This window comes from Sesamum indicum, linkage group LG13 (genome assembly GCF_000512975.1).
Source record: "Sesamum indicum cultivar Zhongzhi No. 13 linkage group LG13, S_indicum_v1.0, whole genome shotgun sequence".
NCBI lineage: Eukaryota > Viridiplantae > Streptophyta > Magnoliopsida > Lamiales > Pedaliaceae > Sesamum > Sesamum indicum.
The window spans coordinates 4,299,180-4,320,377 of record NC_026157.1 but is presented as its reverse complement, the minus strand read 5'-3'; the positions used below and the strand labels follow the sequence as shown (position 1 = coordinate 4,320,377).

Genomic DNA, 21,198 nt, shown 5'->3' with positions numbered 1-21,198 from the left:
AACTCAATTTAAATTGAAATTTGCATAGTCTTTTTCTTTATGACAGCTTTTGTTTAGGTGGGAACCCACGACTTTAGATGACGACAATCATAGTACTGATGTAGTCGAAACGTGCCTCACCTTCTCATTTTGCTGTCAATTAAGATTGTAATATTGTTGCGTTGCAAGTGTTGGAGCCGCACGAGTTCATGCGGTGTAGAGTAACAATTTTTTGACTTTTATTTGTAACGTTGCATGTGGCCTTTTCTACTTGATAAGTTCATTCAAATATCTTATTCATAAGCATGGAATAAATGGTAATAATTTAATTGAGTTAGGTTAAGCGAAATACACTCAACCGTACGACGAGTGTATTATCCTGATTATGTAATAATTAGAGGATAATTTTTACTGTTGATAGTCAATTTTTGGGTAAAATTTCGTTTTTACCCCCTAACGTTCTGGTCCACCATATTTATACTCATGTCGATTATACAAGAAGTGCCGTGTTCTTATCAGGTGATCGTCATGCAATTTTTATAATTGTAATGGATTTTTTGATAAATTTCTTTTTTGCCCCCTAATATTCTGGTCCATCGCATTTTGTTCACGTCGGTCACACAATATGTGTATTATTCTCCATCATGTAATCAATGAATAATTTTAACTATCCAATTGATTTTGGGCATTTTTACCCCCTAATATTTTGGTCCGCCAAATCTTACTCCAGTCAATTATATGATGAGTGCATGATTCGTACCATGTAATTAACGTACAATTTTTACTAGTTTGTCAATTTTACTCCAGTCAGTGATACGCCTGAGTACAGTATTCTTATCATGTATTCACATACAATTTTTACTATCATGATTGATTTTTGGTAAATTTTATTTTTTCCCCTTAATATTCTAATATTACACATTTTATCCCTATCACTCATGCGATGTATGCGTTATTCTTATTATGTAATCAACGTACAATTTTTATTGCCGTAATTAATTTTTTATATATTTTATTTTTAGCCCCTTATATTTTGGTCTGTCATCTTTTACTTCTATTAATCATACGATGAATGCATTATTCTTATCACGTAACCATCGTACAAAATTGATTTTTGGGTAAATTTCATTACTACCTTTTCATACTCTCATCCGACACATTTCACTCGTGTACTATCGATTTCATCATGTTCTTCTTCTTACTCTTATTAAATGCTTAAATGTGAAATTATACTTTTTCTCACAAAAAGTTTTGAAATTATACCTACACTTCCTTTGAAAATTCTCCTTTTACACCTAACCCTCTTTTGTTAGGGTTGGGACGGAAAATGCTGAAGTTAGCAAAAAAATATTATATAAAATTTTAATTTTATCTGTCATTTAATATTTTCATGTATATTTTTGTACTTGTAAAGGAATAAATATAATATCTATATATATGAAGTGAGGTTAACATTACAAGTATAAAATTTTTTCATTGGAATGTTAAATGAACGGTCAAATTAGAAACTCATATATATTTTTGCAAACGTCAGCATTTTTCATCCAAAATCTAACGAAAGAAGGTCAGGTGTAAACAATAAATTTTTGAAGGAAATTAAGTATAAGTTTAAAAAAAAATTTACAAAAAAATGTAATTTTACATTTTCAAAAAGTGTTTAAAGTATAATTAACCCAGAAATATATCCATATAATTTGTCACTATTTGAATTAGCCATTTAGCAACCAAAATTCCACACCCTTAAAAGAGTAAAGGGCTAAAAAAGCAAGGCAAATGGGTCCTTGGTCTCATGAAGGGCCAAATAATACTAAGTTAAAGAGAGGGATAGATAGGTGAGTTTACATATTTAATTGTCTGAAGCCTGAAAGTGATGCCAAACTGACACATGAAAACACTTCTCAACCCTTCCTACTTAACACTCTTTAGGGAGTAGGAAAGAGAGTCATCTTTCTTGCTCTTTTTTTTCCCCCTACTTTAGCTAATCTTTTGCTACTTAAATAATTCTTTATTATTATTATTATTATTTTATGAACTCCAACTTTACTCGTTTATGAAAAAAAATAAGAAAATAGTTCAATAGTTATGAAAAATTTTGACGCTAAAGTCAGCATCAAGCTAATTAGCAAGTAAGATTTTCATCGCAAATTTATACTCTTTAATATATATTGTAAACAATTTGTTGCTAAATTCGTTAGAAAATAAATTTTCGTTGCTAAATATTAGCAAGTAAATTCTTATATTAAATAATGTGATTTAGCAACGAGAATTTCACTTGTTAATTACCTTGACACTAGTTCTTTTTTCATTGTTATCAAGCTATTTTCTTGTACTGTGATCTTTTCTTTCCACTAGGCATTATGGGCCACTAGTATGATAGTTTAGTAGTTAAATAATTGTTAACTTTTTACTTGAATATTATGAATTTTTGCATCACTGGAACTATAAATTTAATTTTTAGTTTGCAGATGGAACTACGATGATCAAGTTGGACAATTCTTTCAACGAACTTTAACGAAAAAGCTAATTCTTGGCAATTGGATTCTTTTATAGGCCAGAGATGGTTGGCTTTCAAGAGTTAGAGGGTTTTTGTCTGAATTATTTTAGATCTTATTCTAAATACAAGCTCTTGGGTAGATATGCATTTTTATTTAATTACGTTTTTCTATGAATTTACTAACAAATGAATCTATTTGTTGGACGAGAACAAAACGTCAAGTCTACTAAGTGTAATTTTTCAAACCATAGGAGATTTACGTATAATTACACAAAATATCAGGAAAAAAAAATGGAGTAATTATCTCAAATTTCAAATATATGTTAAGAACTTCAACTTTTTTAAATGTGCTTATATGCTCCTAACATCTTATTTTTATTAAATCTTACAAACCACTTTCTAAAAGACTATCAAACACATTTCAATATCTATGAACTCCCTAATATCTTATAAAACGTTTCGAAAAGCTTACCGCCATGTCCAAACAAATCTAGTGGAGGCTACTCCGCCCAAATTATAGTATATTAGTGGAACTACGATGATTAAATCGAAAAGCGCAATTTTTCTCGTTAGAGTAATTAAAATATATTTATAATTCAATCTAAACATTTTTGTTCCCATCAAAAAACAAGAAAAAGAATTAAAGAATCTTCACTAATGTATAAAAAGTAATTTAAAGTGTAATTAGGGTTTTGGAGGGGGTAGGAGAAGTAGAGCCCTTAATGGTGGGCAGCTTTTCTTTTTAGCTTTCATTTCCATAATGTGAGTGGTGTCCAAAGGTTGAGTTGAAAAGTATGGGAAAGTAGAATCTTCATCAATACTTTTTCTTTTTTTATTTAAATAAATAAATAAATATATTTCACTCTCTTCAATGATGAAAAGATGTCTGAATTTGGTGTTTTTAAATGGATGAGATGGTGAATGGTGATGGGGTTTTTGAAATCTTTGCAGAGAGTTGGTTCCCGTAGGCCACTATATGTTTCTCATGATGCTGATGTTTCTAAATTCATTTCTTCAAAATTAAATAAATCATATTTTCATACTTTTATTTAATCACTGTGGTGTTATTTTAATTAATAATTAAAGTGAGAATATATTTGTTTATACATATTTTTATTGAAAATAGGGTTAATTATACTTAAACCCCGTTAGAAAAATGCGAAATTATATTTTTTTCAAAAAAGTTTCAAAGCACTTACACCTCTTTCGAAATTTATTGTTTACATTTGATCCCCTTTTGTCAGGATTTTGATGAAAAATACTGACATTAGCAAAAAAATTTATATATAAATTTGTAATTTGGTCTCATTTAATATTTTTCATGTAATAATTTTGTACTTATAAGGAATTTTTTTTTGTGATATTAGCCTCACTCCATATATATATATATATATATTATATTTATTTATTTATAATTATAAAAATATATATGAAAATATTAAATGAAGAAAATTTATGTAATATTTTTTGTTCAAACCCTAATAGAAGGGGGTCAAGCGTAATCGGAGAATTTTTGAATGGGGTGTAAGTGTAATTAACCCTTAAAAATATGTTGATTTGATACTACTAATAACATAAAATACAATTTTATTAACTAATTTAAATATATGATTATTTTCACAGAAAAAATTATGCAAAATTAAAAACACACATTTCCCGCTGGAAATTGAAAATTAAAAATGAAAACATAAACAAACAAGTTTGGCTTTCCGAGAGTAAAATATTTTTTTTAATCTATAAATATCCAATAAATTATATTATTATAGCTGCAATATGATTTATATTTCAAATTCCATATATTGAATAAAAATTTAAAAAAATATAGATATTTATAAATATTATTCTCATCGCGTCCTTTCCACCTGAGTAGGTCTAGAAAACTAAAGCCTAAAAGATTTGGACCCAATTATTTAGATCCAAATTAATCCTATTTGGACCGGGTTCAGCCCACCCACTCTTGCCGGCCCTGCCCACTATTACCGATGATCATAGTACTGGGCCTAATTCTGATTCAAGCCCTAATCATGAAAACTTGATTGGGATGCGACCCGAATCCATCAGCACAAAGCAGCCCTAAATTTAGAGTCTATTTTATTTTGTCTGGTCTTTTCACTCTTATTGTTTTAATTTTTGTGTAAATTACAATGACTTTCTTTGAAAGTTGACATAATTATGAATATTCACTCATTATTTAAAAAATTATAAATAATCACTTGATGTTCGATGAAATTATATAATCCTTTTATAAAAGTATAAAATTATCAACTCTGCCTAATGGTATTTTTTCCTTTTCCTTTTTCAAAAAATTATAAAAAAAAGTCAGATGGAGTGGATGAAAATTTTGAAAAATTATAAAAAATTATTCACTTAATCCATAGAAATTTTAATAAATAAATAGAGTTATAATTCTTAATCCACAAAAGTATTTTGGTCCGTTCATCACAAAAAATAAATAAAAACCTAAAAAAATTTAACGAAATAGGCTATTTGTTCGACAGAAATTAAAAATCAGGAGGATATTGATAATTTTTCAAAACAACGATGAGTATTTATAATTACACCCAAATTTTTGCGAAGGTAAATTGTCATTTACCCTTAATTTGTTTAAATAAAAATAAATTACATTAAAATAAAAACGATAGGAAAATACAACAATAATCTCTCATGGCCGTGGCCCTCAACTATCTCATATTCTTTTACATCAATGTCTAAGTTATTTTTCAAAGTCTATATAAAACATAATATTAAATGGTGAAAAAAAGAAAGCTCCGTACTTAATATCCGTTCCAATATTAAAAATAAGCACATTACTCCCTATAAAAATATATAATAATTTGTCCCCTGTACTTTTTAAAGCAATTTATCTCCTTATACAATGAGGTAAATTGGTTCATTTTAAAAATCATAGGGGAGTAAATTATTGTATTGTAAAAAATATAGAGAGGCAAATCGCTGTTTGTTTTTTTTATAAGGGGTATTTTGCTCATTTGTGATATCACAAGAAGGTTGCTTGCATTTTTACCATTTATTTTATGATAAAATTATGATTATTATTCACACTCCCTAAAACATGTCTATTACAATCATTTGCTTAGAGTATGCATTATATATATATATATATATTGAAATTCTAAGATAATAGAAACCCATGCAAAATAAAAGTTATATGGTAGTCTAATTTTTTGTTACCATAAAATGATTTTTTGTTTTATATAAATAAAACTGTTTATGGGGTGCATTTTAATCACTTGATTTTCTTTAATTATGAGGGATAATTGCACTCTATTTTCTCGATGTCTGGTGTAATTACGTATAAATTTCTTGTGATTTGAAAAATTATGTATTAATTTTCATTCACTTTTTTTTTGGTTAATATTAACAAATTTAGTAAATTTTGACTAATGGATGGACCTATTTGTTAGACAGGATGCAAATTTCAGGGGCACTGGATGTAAATTTTTTAAACTACAGGAAAATTAGGTGTGATTACACCACACTTCATGTGAAGGGAGTATAATTATCTCTAATTATTATATAAATATATATTACTTTTTAATATTTTAGAAATTAAAACATAGAGATACAAAATTTTTAAATAAGATTGTATAATTTCTTTAATTTATAAAGTTAAATAAGATGACGACTCCAACCCATTCAATTTAAGTTCAAATCCAAGTCATAAAAGTTATGAATGATTGGGAATTTAGGTTTGGAGAACAGAAGAAACCGGCTCCGGACCAAACCTACCCTCCTAATTTCCGCAATATATACCTAAAATATTCAAAACGTTTTCCACTTCTACTTTTGTTTTTCGTTTTTTTCTTCCAGTTTCCCTTCCCTTGCTCGGGGCGTTCACGAAGTCCCGCCATAAATAGGTATATGGGATTTTTCTGTTGTAGATATGAATTTGAATTCTGGGTTTATTTGATTTTTGAAAACTGTGTGATTATCTTCGGATCGACCTGCGTGTTTTATTTGACTCAGGTCCGTTTTTTTTAATAAGCTTCTCACGATCTTTTTGTTATTTTTGCCGATCGCATGTGTGGAAATTGATGCAATTTCGTCAAGAATTTTTTGTTTAATGTTGAATTCAAATTCTGATTGTAAGATTTTACTGCATTTTTGTATTTTGTGGGTTTGCACTGAGAAGGGTTTTCGATTTGGTTATCTGTGTGATTGAATTTAGAATTTAACTTTTATAATTTGCTTTTTTGGTGGGGAAAACCTTAACTTTTGTTGCTTTGGATCTGTTTCTGACTTATAGTCCTACATGATTTGTGCTTGTGTTTTCCTTTCTGGTGTTTCAGATGCTCCTGGTGAATTTTCTTTTTCAGTCATATATCTGATAATGGATTTAAGAATTTGGTAGTTTTACTATTCTTTTGCCGTATTTTATGGATGTTGAGATAAATGCTCGCTTTCTAAGACAACAATGATGCACCAAAAGTGGAAATGGCATTAGATGGAGACTGAATACTTTAATACACTAACTTTGCTCGGAAAACGGGCGGAAATAATGAGGTAAAAAGAACTACAGTACAAAATGTTTTTCAACAGTAAAAAACAGCCAATACAGTCCAAACGTTCCCTCTGTTCTGGGCCATCTTCGAGATGGCCTGGAGACGAATCTAAACACTATGAATGTTGTTTGGGAATCCTTTATGCAAATCATCATAAAATGCTACCTGCATATCCAAAAAAATCTGAACGTTATCTTTTTTCTTTTGATGCGATGAATATCACTATTCTGGCACCCTTATGTTTATTCATAGATTCTTTGAGTAATTGGATGATTTACGCTTTCTTGGTTTTGATCATTGTTTATGTACCCTGCTTGAATATAGATTCAGTTCTAAAATTCTCATGGGCTGTTCACTTTTTTTAACCCTCCTGTTTCAGGATATAAATTTACAGCTTTTACAATGCTAGAGCAATTACTGATATTTACTAGAGGAGGTTTAATCCTCTGGACGTGCAAAGAGCTTGGAAATGCTCTTAGAGGCTCCCCCATTGACACCTTAATCAGGTCCTGCCTTTTGGAGGAACGATCAGGCGCAGCATCTTATAATTATGATGCCCCAGGTGCTGCCTACACTCTTAAGTGGACATTCCATAATGAGCTTGGCCTCGTATTTGTTGCTGTATATCAGCGGATTCTCCATCTCTTGTATGTTGATGATTTGCTTTCTATGGTGAAGCAAGAGTTCTTGGACATTTATGATCCAAAGCGAACTTTGTACAATGATTTTGATGACATATTTCAGCAGCTCAAGAAGGAAGCTGAGGCTCGTGCGGAGGAAATGAAGAAATCAAAGCAGGTGGGCAAGCCTGTGAATGATAACCTTGGTAGGAAGCAAGGGCAGGTGCAAAGTGGTAGCAGAGATGGAGGCAATAAAAAGAAGGGTGGTGATGATTCTGGAAAGGATGGTGGAGATGGCAAGAAATTCAAAGGCCGCCCATTAGAAAATGGGAGTGTGAATAATAATCATGTTGGGAAAGGGGAAGCACCCTCAATAGTTAATGTTAATGGTAAAGAGAACGGGGCCTCTGATACTAGAGCTTTTGATGTAAATAAGCTGCAAAAACTTAGGTCTAAAGGTGGAAAAGAAACTAAAACTGTTGTTAACAAGGGTTCCAAGGAGGAGCCAAAGAAAAAGATAACTAAAAAGAATAGAGTTTGGGATGATTCCCCTTCAGAGTCAAAGTTAGATTTTACTGATCCTGTGAGTGAGAATGGGGAACAGAACATATCAGTTGTAGCAGCAGATCACGCAGATCAAGGGGAGAGTATGATGGACAAAGAGGAGATCATCAGCAGTGATAGTGAAACCGAGGAGGACGAGGGGAAGGCTAGTAAGGTTAATAGAGGGAAGAAGGGATGGTTCTCATCCATGTTCCAGAGGTATATTCTCTATCTGGCACTTGATACAAGGGGTGGCGGTTCTTGTTCGCCTTCTTTCTTTTATTTATTCACTATGTGTGCTCTATATGCTTGTGCATTTAAAATTTTGTAAATACTTCCTTCACTACAATGGTATCTTTCTTTTCCTTCTTTCCTTTGTTGGCCTTGTCTTAGACAAAGCCAACTCATCAGCCCCTTTATTACGTTACCACATTTCGGGGATTGTACTTCTTATTCGTATCAGGTCCATGCGTGATACTAGTAAATATGCCCATAAAGAGTGAAGACTGCAGATTTTCATGTTTGTGTCGATATGCTTCAAATTCTATTGCTTTTTTGCCAATTCTATGATAATAATCCTTGCATACTTAAGTTTAAAGAACCAGTTACTGCTGCTGTTTGCGGGCATGCTTAGATGTTTCTCATCTTTGTAATGGTGTAGTCGGTAAATGCTCTTATACCTGACATGTGTATTTCCATTAATTGCGACGATGGGCAAGCGAATCTCTTCTTACCTCATTTTTCTGATTTCAGCATTGCCGGAAAGGCAAGTTTGGAGAAGTCTGACCTAGAACCAGCTCTTAAAGCTCTCAAAGACAGGCTTATGACCAAGAATGTGGTATGTCTTTCAGTCTTTCCTTGTCCTATCTAGTTGTTTTCCCCCTTATCGTGTAACTAGGGTCACTATTGTGCAAACTGGTTTGCTTTATTTCCATTCCCCCCAAAACAAGCAGATATTATATTTACTTTTCTTTTCCCTGAGTGCTGTGTTCTTCGAAATCATTGCTTGGACAGGCAGAGGAAATAGCTGAAAAACTTTGCGAATCGGTAGCTGCAAGTCTTGATGGCAAAAGGCTAGCGTCTTTCACAAGAATTTCCTCAACAGTGCAGGTATGCAAGCACGTTTTTGACCCTTTAGGAACGTAGGAAGGGAAAAAAAAATCTCTCCAAAATAGCAGTTTCCTTGTCTTTTTTGTTTGAAAACGTGTTAATTTAAGGTAATTTTATTGTTCAAATTGATGCTACCAGGCTGCTATGGAAGATGCCCTTGTTTGCATATTGACTCCGAGACGCTCCATTGATATTCTGAGGGATGTTCATACTGCCAAGGAGCAAGGGAAACCATATGTTGTGGTTTTTGTTGGAGTTAATGGAGTTGGGAAATCCACGAATCTTGCTAAGGTTAGCCTTGGTTGGCATGAATACATAAGCTTGATGCTTGCTGAACTATTAATTTTTCTTTTATCTTTTTCACCATGCCTTCCCGCAGGTTGCTTACTGGCTTCTGCAGCATAAGATCAACGTTATGATGGCTGCTTGCGACACATTCAGATCTGGAGCTGTTGAGCAGCTGCGTACTCATGCTCGTAGGCTCCAGGTAAATATTAGTGCTTAAAACTTGTAATCTATAGGCTCCAGGTAAATTTTAGTGCTTTAAAACTTGAAATCTATTGAGATTTAAAATCTTGCTGAAATGGCACTAATATAGAATATCTTAAATCACCAGATCCCAATATTCGAGAAGGGTTATGAGAAGGATCCTGCAATAGTGGCAAAAGAAGCAATTCAGGAGGCCAGTCGAAATGGTTCTGATGTTGTTCTAGTAGACACAGCTGGAAGAATGCAGGTAATTGACATACTTACTGGTTGCAAATTTGCATGTTGACAGGATTTCTGTTTTTGTACTGTAATTCACATCATTTTTGGATTCTTATACGGGGGCTCCGGACTAAATGTCAAGCAAACAGTTTCTGCTGATTTTATCTTCTTGGCATTCTAATCTTCTTTCTTGTGGTCATGTTTCCTGCAACTTCCTGTTTATCGTTTCATTGATGCTGTGCAGGATAATGAACCATTAATGCGAGCTCTGTCAAAGCTTATCTATGTTAACAACCCAGATCTTGTTCTGTTTGTTGGTGAGGCACTTGTGGGGAACGATGCTGTGGACCAATTGTCGAAATTTAATCAGGTTGATCAGATTGTTTTTTCTCTCTTCTGTCTTTCACGTCATGGATAATTTCTTTACCTGCTCTCATTCATGACTTCTCTTGAATTTACTGCAGAAACTGGGTGACCTCTCACCCTCAGCTAATCCCAGATTGATTGATGGAATCCTGCTGACTAAGTTTGATACCATCGATGATAAGGTATGAACCTAATTTCTGCATCCCTTTTCTTAATCTCTCCCAGCAGTTCGAATTTTCTAGTACAAATCAATATTGCATCTCGTATTTGCAGTATGTAAAATATTTCTTAAAATGTACAAGTAACGTACACATGGCTGACATATATAAAGTGCAATATAAGACAAAAAAAAAACAATTTGCAATAGAAATTCTGTATTGCTCTCCCATTTTTCGTGCATGAAAGTACACTTATTGTACCTGGTGATTGATGAAGGTCGGTGCTGCATTGTCCATGGTTTACATTTCTGGAGCACCTGTGATGTTTGTTGGATGTGGGCAGTCGTATACCGACTTGAAGAAGCTCAATGTCAAGTCCATCGTCAAGACTCTCCTCAAGTAGGATAGGATGTGGACTTAACCTTTAATTTAAACTTGGATGTCTTTCTTGATTATGGAGTCCAGTTTCTGAATCTGTTGCTCACTCTCTGTACTTCCCATCTGTGATCTCACCATATCGGTAATATAGGTGGAATATTTTAGAAATATGGCTCTGTTTGGTTTTATTTTTAAGGTGTTTTTTTTTTTTTTTGGATTTTTTAAAATAAAGAGAAAGGTTGAGATGAGTGTGTGTGTGTGTTGTTTTATAATTTTTAATTTGTTTGATTTTGTATTTTGTATTAGTTTAAAATAAACAAAGATAAGTTAAAACAAACTGGACTTTATGTGTGTGTTTACTGTTTAGTAAAGATGCAAGCAAATATTCCAAATAATTTTTGCTATCTTTCAGGCTGGTGGTAATGAGAGTAAACAAAGCCTGGCTTTGACTTTCTCGCTTCCTCTTTAGCACTCACGTGCTTGCTGAGATTTGGTGTAATTATATATTAATTTTATGTAATTTGAAAAATTAAATTTAGTACTTTTGAAGTTTATTTTTGTCTAATAAATTAATCTTTTCGTTAGTCAAAATTTACCAATTTTGTTGATACTGGCAAAAAAATTGAATGAAATTTATATTTATTCTCGATTTACTATTTTTGTACATTTAATACATGTAATGTAGTATATCTTCATCCTTATAAGGATAGTTTGGTCAAATAAATATTTGTTTGATTTGTAATAAATTAATAATAAGTTAATTGGGGGTAAATAATTTTATTATTTAATTTGTTTGCTAATAGTAAATCTTGACTAATGGAGGGATCTACTTGTTAGATGGAAATAAAATTTCAAAAGTACTAAATGTAATTTCTCAAATCATAGATGGTACGTATAATTACACCAAACCTTAAAAAAAGATGATGTAATTATCCTTTAATATATTTGCATCAATATGATGGCCTATGAAATTTCCTTCTTCCATAGGGACGAATATGCAAAATTAATAGGATAAGTAGCGAATGTGAAGAAGGCAATGAATTTTATACATAAGAGAAAAATTGTGGCATCTTTATTTGGTACAAAAATGATAAGATGAGTGTAGTCCTTCTCTCCCTAATAGACCGTGTTTGGCTGGTGGCTACTTTTTCGCTTCATCTTTACCAGCCTTTAGGAGGGCATCCTCTATCTCTTCCTCCACATCTTTTACCTGAACACCTCACACCAAATAACCACTATCAATACTTTGTTTAATTTCAATTTCAAATAATGCATCATTACCGGCATGCCATGTGCTTCATACATGCATATATATATATATATAATGTATACGCATATCATGTATATATTGTGGATGCACGTTCATATATATACACACACATACGGATTGGCGACACCCATATTGACTATTAATTGTTAAACGATACATGATATATTAAACCCATGGTTCATGATTTATATGGATGCAAATTCACATAAATAACATCGAATTATTTATATGAATACATTACACTTAATGCGACCACTTGTATGTAATAAAATAAATTGTAATTAATGAGAAGGGTATGTGGTAGGTTGCAATTTTATTTTCTATGACAAGGGAAATTGATGGTGACTTGAAAAGAATCATCATCATGTGATTCTTGCATGCCTTTGGAATAATTTTAGACACACTGATCTGGCAAGCAACTCCTACTACATATGGGATATCTCTAAAAAGAAAAGAAAAAAAATAAATGAATTTAAAAAAAAGAAATAAACATATTCTACTTAGCTCAAGTTTATGCTAAAAAAATGTAATGAATCAATATGAAGTGAAAAAACTAAGTGATATATAGTTGAGATGAGTGTTAAAGACCTTGTGAACTAGGTCTTCGGCTTTTTTGGCTTCTTTGACGGCCATTTTAGCTAGATCGTCGAACGATTCAAGTGCCTCCTTGAGCTTTGAGTCACCGGGAAGCTTCTCTTCCACCTCCTCCACGATTTTCTCCGCCTCCTCCGCTATCTCCTCCACCACTTCCGTCACATGCTCCACCGTCTCTATAGCTTGGTCGATCTTGCCTATAGCATCCAATCATACATAAATAAACCAAATATGATATGATTATACTTAATTAATTACATAACAAGTATATTGACATCGATCATGTGTTTACGGTTAGATTTGATAGCTTATGCATGAAGGTAGAAACATAGGGTTGATATTGTTGTTTTACTAACCTTTGAGGCCTAGTAGGAGGCCCCCCTTGTGACCAACTGCAGGTAGGATCACAGTAAATAGTACCCCCAACAACCATTTTTTCCTACAATAAACACGGATACCAATATATCATATTCATCCCGAGTGCACATATCCCGAGGAAAATTCTTGGTGAGGAGGACGATTAGGATCATCCTCAGTGTACGAGCATACAATCATGAATTCTTAATCTTAGACGAAACATATAATTACCATGGCGACGAAGAAGAGTCCGAGGAAGATGAAGAAGCCTTGGGCTGAATGTTGCTCGACACGGATGTAGTTCTGTATAATGATAATTCAGTGAAACGACGAGCAAATTCAAAAGTAGTTGCAGCTTACCGAGAAAATTAACCTAATACATACCTAGAAATCCCATATTTCTCACTGAACTTCAAGAAAACGTGATGGGATTGATCGATCTTCTTTAGACGTTGGATTGTCTTAAGGTTGTATGGTCCAAACTGAGGAAGATGTGGTCTGTGGCAGCCTCTTACAATGGAGTTGAAGCAGCAAGGTGATGCTGGACTTGTGATCTTAGTACTGGACATGACTTGATTTATTCTACTAAAATGGTCACCAGTTTATGTCCTGATCTCCTGAAGAAGGAACGAAAGGGCTTAAATGAGAGGAATTTGTACAATAAATTGTTAGAGATGAAGTAGCGAAAGTGGCCACCTCTAATTATTGAGTGGGGTATTTTATGTTCTTGATATATTGAGATCTGTCATTTTCATAATTGATTATTATTGTTATAATAAATTATTACGTGCTCCTTAAAGTTTGACATAATTATAAATATTTTATCATTATTTCGAAAATTATTGATACCCATGATTTTAGTGACCATCTAACAACTAGCCTAATTTATTAATTTTTGTTAGTTATCCATCTGTTTTTTATGTAGTGAGCTGACCAAAATATCTTTATAAACTATGAATTATAATTTTTTCTCATTTTCTGGACCAAGTGTATAATTTTCCATCCAACTTGTCCGATTTTTTCTTTTTTAGAAAAGAAAAAAAAATACAATAATGACAAAGTTTGATAATTCTAAACCTCCATCCAGAGATACATAATTTCACCAAATATCAGGAGTATTTGTAATTTTTTAAGTAATGAGGGGTATTCGTAATTATGCTAAATTTTAAATTAAGGAGCTTGTTGTAATATACCTTAATTATTATTGTTATTTATTTATTTTCAGTGCTGGCGGATAATTGAATTTAATTTGCGTGAAACACGTGGGGTGGACTCTGGATTAATAATGACAGGGCGACCTACACTAAACTTGTGGAGGGCATACGAGTTATGATATGGTTAGGTTGAAGAAGTTATTATAATTAGTGACATGATTACGTTATAATTGCTTACTGCTGGTGGATTTTTTTTGTATATGAATCGAGTATAAAAATATCAAATAATATGGATCGTGTTACGTTATAAATAATCGGACCTAAATTCTGGTGAGGTATTCATTGTTTGATGCTTTTACATGTGATTTATATAAGAACAATCCTGCTTACAATGAAACGCTCTTGTCTTATGAAATTTTCACTACTTGAAACCCTGGGGTGATCTTTCCCATTATTGATTCTTTTATGAATCGATTGTAAAAACATCAAACGGTGTGAATTATGTGCAGAAACATCAAATTCTGTGAATTCGTGCTTTGTTAATAGTGGTATGTATCTATATTGTAATACAGATATTGCATGATATCGTGTGATGTTTTACATTTGGTTCATATATGATAAACTCGTTTGATTATTAGAGTTTTTACCATCTCTATTTTCTCAAATTATTGGGATAATTACATTCCACTTTTCTGAAGTTTGGGGTAATTACACATAAATATGGTCTGAGAACTTACATTTAGCACTCCTGAGATTTGACTCTGTGTAACAAATAAGTCATTTTGTTAGTCAAAATTCACCGAATTTGCTGATATTAACAAAAAAATCAAAAAAAAAAAATTTTAGATTTATCACTCATTGATTTATACTAATTTATGGCAGGTTAAATATATATTTTTATGATCAAATTACCCTCATACGTTTTTACTCATTAATACATGTGATGAGTTATATTTTAGTCCGAAAAAAATTATTTAACCTACAATAAGTCAGTTGATGATAAATATCAATTTTTATTCAGTTTTTTGGATAATATCGGCAAATTTAGTAAATTTTGACTAATTACATAGGGAGGACTTATTTGTTAGACGGTGGCAAATCTCATAAGTGTTAGATGTAATTTTTTCAAACAATAGAAAATTTACGTATAATTATATCAAATTTCAGGAATGGGAGTGTAATTATCCCCCAATTATTTTAAAAATATGTTGGAACATATGTTGTGGGGCTTCAGAACTTGCTGGACCTTTGAAGGTTTGGAGAGATTCCTGCATTAGTTTATGCTGTTTTAAGTACTTGATTATTTGTAGAGAATATAGTCCTTTTTTGAGTTGGATAAACTCATTCTAACCTCCTTGAAAAACACCCTTTAACTAATTTAAGCATTTTACTAAGGGTAATTAATTAAACGTACAACCCTCAAAATTAAAGGGGTATAACATAATTATTATCATTTATTGAGGGATTAAATTAGTAAATATTCTAATTATAGGGGGGATGAAAGTGCAATTACTTAAAAAATATTACATTTTGCTATCACGCATTGTGGCACAATAATAGAGCAGCTACCATGCACGCTTATCTTCCAACCAAGCTGGGGCCGGACAGTGGCCGACAATTGCAACCAACTCGAACACAAGAAGAAAGGATAAGTCGAATGATGTCAACCATGTTTTGATGTAACTTTACATTATTATGCAGTAAAAGTTTAGGACATGATGAAAAATTATGATGATATGTAGCATGTGAAACACAAGTTCCATAGTACTCTTTTGTTTTTCTGGAAGAATTGTATTTACACGCCCGTCTAATGTATCATCCGTTTAACATATCTTTACCTTTTGGATGATTATAAATACATTTTAAAAAATATCAATATTATTTATATAAATCATTTCCGCTCGACAAATTATACATACACCCAATCAAAAATGTCAATATTATTACACAAATTAATCCTGTTTTTTGGCTAGTAAGTGTGGTTTATAGTATAATTATGCAAAAGATAGAGGTGAGTAATATAACTAGACCACATGTCAAGGGGGCGTAAATATGATTATCCTTTTTCTTTTTTAATAATTTTTTATACCTTATCAATAAAATTGAAGCTCAAAACTCTTCACTTGTTGGAAGATTTCTAATTCGTGTCGTACGTATGTGTGCGACGGTCAATTTATATCGTAGTGTAAGTTTATATCTTATTTGCTTCATTTATTATGAAATTATCGATATACTCGATAGGATTTTGAATATGTTGATGATGTATTGTTAGATGTAATTGATCTTTTTATTTTTTTTAAAAAAATAATCAAGATAGTCTGAATTAAGTCTGAAAAGGATTACGTCTGAGTAAACACCAATATTGTTAAGTCTGAAAGGGCTTAGATTTGAATAGAGACCTCCATTTCTAAGTCTAGAAAGGCTTATGTCTAAAGAGGACAATTATTTCTAAGTTTGAAAAGGTTTAAGTTTGAATACACTTTTATTTCTAAGTCTGAAAAGGCTTAGATCTAAATAAACACTTTTATTCCTAAAAGCCACAAATGCATACGTCCAGGAAAGACCTTTATTTTCGAAGTATAGGCAAAGACACCCTGCCATCCAACTAGTTGGAATGGTGCTAAGAGCATGCAAATCATGGAGCTAGAAAAATAACCAGGTGGCTCTACTTACCAAATGCAAGTTATATAGAATAATCATTTGTCCACCACATGCAGTTATATATCAAACCATCAAAAGAGGACAACTATGAAGGAAATCCATAATATCTAAGCAGCACCAAAGTGCCAAGGAAACATCTAACAGAATCCAAAGCATCCAAATACAAACCAAATGTTCAAACTCCCAAGGCACATCCGCCCAGCAGACTTATTAGCAACACCAACCTCCTTAAGAACAAGTTCCAAATTTGCAGCAATTGGAGTAGAGGGATCAGGGCTTGGACCAACAACTCGAACTAGAGGAGTTTTCACGCACATCCTAGTCTGGACGGAGGACAATGGCAGAATTTTTGGGCTCCGGGTGAAAATCTCGGGTGACCAACGAAGTTTTCCTCATTTCTCCAAGAAAGCTTTCCATCACCGATATTTTTTTCTTCATAGACGCATATTTCTCAATAGGAACTGAAAAGAAACTCTCTTCCAACTCAGCTATAACTTGTGGCTCCAAATGGGCAGAGATCTTAGCCTTCCCCTTGCTTGGGCTAGCCTTGGAGGTCTTGCTAATCTTAGCAGGGGAAGATGTTTTTGGATCAAAAATAGAAATCCCTTTAGCGACCAAAGAGTTGAGAGGAAGGTCATCACCATCACCCTCATCGTCAGAGTCGTCTGCGTCTATTAACTTCCTCTTGTGTTTACTGGAGCCACCAACAATGGGAGAACTTCCCATCCCACCTTCAGGAGCAGCTTCAATAGGGCCCAAAAAAACAATAGAAGAGGTGTCCGGAGGTGTGGAAAAGGAATCAGACAATATGACCTCATCAGAATTATTTAGACCTTGGGAAATACCCTCGAGAAAGAGCGTACCCTCGCAACAATGGGGGCAACGAGAATAGGGCGAGATGAAGAAGTACCCTGAGAAGAAGAAATTTGCAAGTGATGACGAGCACCCATCCACAGGCTACGGGAATCCATCACTATGTTTGCTGAAACAAGCAAATCAAATATCAGTAAGCAAAATATCAAATCCAAATCCCCTACTAGGAAAACAGGAGAGAAAATATACTAAGGTATAAAGCATCCAGACCGAAGGAGGCTGGAGACAAGCCAACAACAGAAAAACTTGTTCGGTCGTAATAACCTTATAGTCATATTCATATTTGATGATCCTTTCTCTAATGAAGGTACCACCCAAAAAGACAGGCCCCAGAGGGTCCAGAGAAGGCTTGGTTAAATGCCATTTGCTTGGGCTAGCCCAAGGTTTATCAGGGGGAGGACGAACAAAGAAAAAACTACTTTTCCAATCTGTATATAACTTCTTATTATTACTCACTAACTTCAACCCTCTCTTGCTGTTCAGATAGAAAAAACCTTTCTCCCCTATACTTAGATTTAATTGATGAAAGGGCATAGAAGTTATCTCCTAATTCCACTTACCCAACTTTAATATGAACACACTCGATAAGTGGGGGGAATTCTGATGTGGGGATATTTCCTATATCCTCTAGCGAGGCCTTTACGACTGGGAAAGAGACTTTCAAAGATCAAAATAAACGACATCACTAAAGGTATGCACAACTAAAGATACAACCTTGGAGGACCTATGGTACGAAAAGTATCTAAAGGTCATTAGAGATCTTTGGACACAAAAGACAGAATGTTAAAAAGCACTACTAGAGCCACCCACACTACTCTGTCTGCACAATAGTGGGCCCCTGGACCACCTCCATCCTTATCCATTGGGTTTGTACAGCCTACCCCTGTTGGATCAAAATATGATCCAAAAAGGGTCATGTAACATTGTACAAATCCACCTTTACATATAAATATGACTCTCCATCTCCAGTACCAGGACCGGATATTCTATCTTACTCAATTATTCACAAAATACTCTTGTGTTTCCTATTGACTTGATCGTTGGAGAGTTATCGCCGGAATTCCCTCCAGCCTGGCTCTAACACATAGGATCGTTGGAGAGTTATCGCCGAAATTCCCTCCAGCCTGGCTCTAACACATAGGATCGTTGGAGAGTTATCACCGGAATTCCCTCCAGCCTGGCTCTAACACGTGTCAGTCTTGCAAATCCTCATTGATAACATCTCTGCTCGCGAAAATCCTGAGACCTTTTAAGCCCCTCGGCTCACTTGTAGATACCTTCATATTTCCAGGATATAACAAAGTCACAATTTGTTTCCCCTTACTCTTTTTTCTTTTTTCCCCTTTCTGGTATATGAATGATAAAGCTATTCTTCCAAATCCACATCAACATTTTGGCCATAACCCTAATTTATTTGCGTCGGATGGAGATCGCATGGTGTTCTTTTGATAAAATTGATAAATTTTGATCATTTTTATTTTCAATGTGAAAAAACAAATAACCTTGTTATAGGGCTTAATTACACAAATGAATTTGAATAGGACAAAAAATAGCACCCTTTATACTTATCGAACAAAATTATAATTCTTTTTTTTTTTAAAACAAAAATATCTGAAAAAGTCATATTTATTTTAAAAAGTCCAAATTCATTTAAATTAAATATTGTGTTAGGGATATGCATGGGCATAATAGATGTAGGTACATCATGTGTTAGGTCATCTTGCACTCAAGCCTAGTTGGTGATACCTTTTAATTTTCTTCGCTCACAATAATTAATTCCTTTTAGTCTTTAATTAATAAAACATTTATTACTATCACTGATTTTAATAGAAATTATGGGATAAATACACTTTTGCTTCCTAAATAATACCACTTCTTCAATTTTAGTTCCTAAACAATCACTTTTTACACTTTTGGTCCCTAAAACATTTTTTTTTACAATTTCGATCATTTTTCTTTAATTCACTATTCCCTACATTATAAATTATTATGACTTAAAAATCATAGTAAATTAATACTATCTATGAAGGTCAAACAAAACCGATGAGAAAATTTAAGTTTTGATTATAGTTAATCAACATTCACTATGATTTTATTTTTGGTCAAAATATTTGCTAGTAGTAGCAAATTTTTTTGTCAAATAGCCACTGCATAATCGTGGTTAATTAGTATTCGTCATGATTCTTTACTTTCAATCATGATAATTAATCATAATGAAAAGTCATATTTCTTTCAGTGATTGATCGTTAAATAAGACGAAAATAAATTTTTTTCATGCCTCGTGCCCAGCCCCACATGCATGCAATATAACTTTTTTTCGTTCAATTTAATGGTCAATTAACAAAAATGACCGAAAAGTGCATACTCAGATATCAAAATTGTAAGTAGTAATTGTTTAGAGACTGAAATCGAATAACTGATATTATTTAAGGACTAAAGTGTAATTCTCTCTGAAAATTATTTTAGATGTGAACGCAAAAATATAAATAAACGGGATGATGGTATAATTATTGTATTAGTTATCTTTCATTTTCTTAATACTTAATTTAGTTTGACCATACTACAAAGTTAGGTGTTGATTTAATTGCTAAAATATTTAGGTTTCCTCAATATGGATTATTTTTCTTCTTTTTATTATTCGTCGACCTCTAATTTTTGTTTATTTTCATAAGAATTAAGTTCTTGTTGCTTGCACGTTGCTTTTAGGTATACATGATTTAGAATGTGTCAATTTATAAGTTAGGGGCTTTTAAATTTAATTTTTTTTATTATAGTAAGTTTAAATATCTCTATAAATTACTTAAATATTATAACTCGAAAAAATTTAGAAAATAACATGATATAAAACAACATAAATAAAAATATGGGGCTTAATGTATTAACTATCAATCTTGGTTTCGACCATAATAATTAACTATAATAAACACTAAACAGTCATATATATATTTTTTTATGCTAAATGTGGATCAAAGATCCTAATGGTGTGATAGTGTTGTAGATTAATTATAAGTAAGGATTGAAAATTTGCACGAAATGTATAGAAATAATGTACTCCATGTGACGTGTTGACTTTGAACTATACAATTTGGACCAATTTGTTTGTTGTTGTACCATAAAATAAAGGATCGTGGTACGTAGTGGACAATGGCTTTAGATGAGCCTTAAGACATACTATCCTTTGCATGCATTAGAAGACAAATAAAGAAAGAAACAACGTAGCAATGTGGAAAGTGTTTGGAAGACCCTAATTAAACTACTCTCTAATCTTAAAAATGTATTTTTGGGGGTGTTTTGGAGCACTTTTTCTGTTTCTATAACTCAAAACACACACACTCTTTTGAGTGGAAGTTAGAGAGTTTGGGGACTGGACTTCCCACTGCTTTTTTTTTTTTTTTTTTTTTTTTAATTTTTTT

General features: G+C 32.7%; 3 protein-coding genes across 4 annotated transcripts; 1 reads left to right on the top strand and 2 right to left on the bottom strand.

The window, feature by feature from the left end:
- On the top strand, positions 6,184-11,064 carry LOC105176431 (signal recognition particle receptor subunit alpha homolog). Of its 2 annotated transcripts, XM_011099228.2 has the most exons (10): positions 6,184-6,348; positions 7,373-8,375; positions 8,910-8,994; positions 9,171-9,266; positions 9,405-9,557; positions 9,646-9,753; positions 9,883-10,002; positions 10,219-10,344; positions 10,439-10,522; positions 10,776-10,901. In XM_011099228.2, the coding sequence occupies exons 2-10, from the start codon at positions 7,396-7,398 to the stop codon at positions 10,899-10,901; spliced, it is 1,878 nt and encodes a 625-aa protein (XP_011097530.1). In that variant the 5' UTR covers positions 6,184-6,348; positions 7,373-7,395. The 2 variants fall into 2 exon arrangements, with proteins under 2 accessions (XP_011097530.1, XP_020554307.1); XM_020698648.1 differs by lacking the exon at positions 6,184-6,348 and having other exon boundaries at positions 7,396-8,375; positions 10,776-11,064.
- On the bottom strand, positions 11,833-13,786 carry LOC105176430. The gene is made up of 5 exons (XM_011099227.2): positions 13,482-13,786; positions 13,329-13,400; positions 13,097-13,179; positions 12,735-12,937; positions 11,833-12,086 (listed from the first exon to the last, which is right to left on the bottom strand). The coding sequence occupies exons 1-5, from the start codon at positions 13,664-13,666 to the stop codon at positions 12,018-12,020; spliced, it is 612 nt and encodes a 203-aa protein (XP_011097529.1). The 5' UTR covers positions 13,667-13,786; the 3' UTR covers positions 11,833-12,017.
- On the bottom strand, positions 16,796-18,009 carry LOC105176429. Its single transcript, XM_020698668.1, has 3 exons — positions 17,975-18,009; positions 17,823-17,894; positions 16,796-17,655 (listed from the first exon to the last, which is right to left on the bottom strand). The coding sequence occupies exons 2-3, from the start codon at positions 17,881-17,883 to the stop codon at positions 17,231-17,233; spliced, it is 486 nt and encodes a 161-aa protein (XP_020554327.1). The 5' UTR covers positions 17,884-17,894; positions 17,975-18,009; the 3' UTR covers positions 16,796-17,230.

What these genes read in the sequence shown, in the direction of transcription:
- LOC105176431 (XM_020698648.1), top strand. Translation starts at nt 7,396, where the DNA reads ATGCTAGAGCAATTACTGATATTTACTAGAGGAGGTTTAATCCTCTGG. An exon ending in AATCCACGAATCTTGCTAAG is followed by an intron (nt 9,558 to 9,645) that starts GTTAGCCTTGGT and finishes GCCTTCCCGCAG; the next exon opens with GTTGCTTACTGGCTTCTGCA. An exon ending in ACACAGCTGGAAGAATGCAG is followed by an intron (nt 10,003 to 10,218) that starts GTAATTGACATA and finishes GATGCTGTGCAG; the next exon opens with GATAATGAACCATTAATGCG.
- LOC105176430 (XM_011099227.2), bottom strand. Translation starts at nt 13,666, where the DNA reads ATGTCCAGTACTAAGATCACAAGTCCAGCATCACCTTGCTGCTTCAAC. An exon ending in GAGAAATATGGGATTTCTAG is followed by an intron (nt 13,401 to 13,481) that starts GTATGTATTAGG and finishes ATCATTATACAG; the next exon opens with AACTACATCCGTGTCGAGCA. An exon ending in CCTCCTACTAGGCCTCAAAG is followed by an intron (nt 12,938 to 13,096) that starts GTTAGTAAAACA and finishes TGGATGCTATAG; the next exon opens with GCAAGATCGACCAAGCTATA.
- LOC105176429 (XM_020698668.1), bottom strand. Translation starts at nt 17,883, where the DNA reads ATGGATTCCCGTAGCCTGTGGATGGGTGCTCGTCATCACTTGCAAATT. An exon ending in GCAAATTTCTTCTTCTCAGG is followed by an intron (nt 17,656 to 17,822) that starts GTACTTCTTCAT and finishes GCCCTATTGAAG; the next exon opens with CTGCTCCTGAAGGTGGGATG.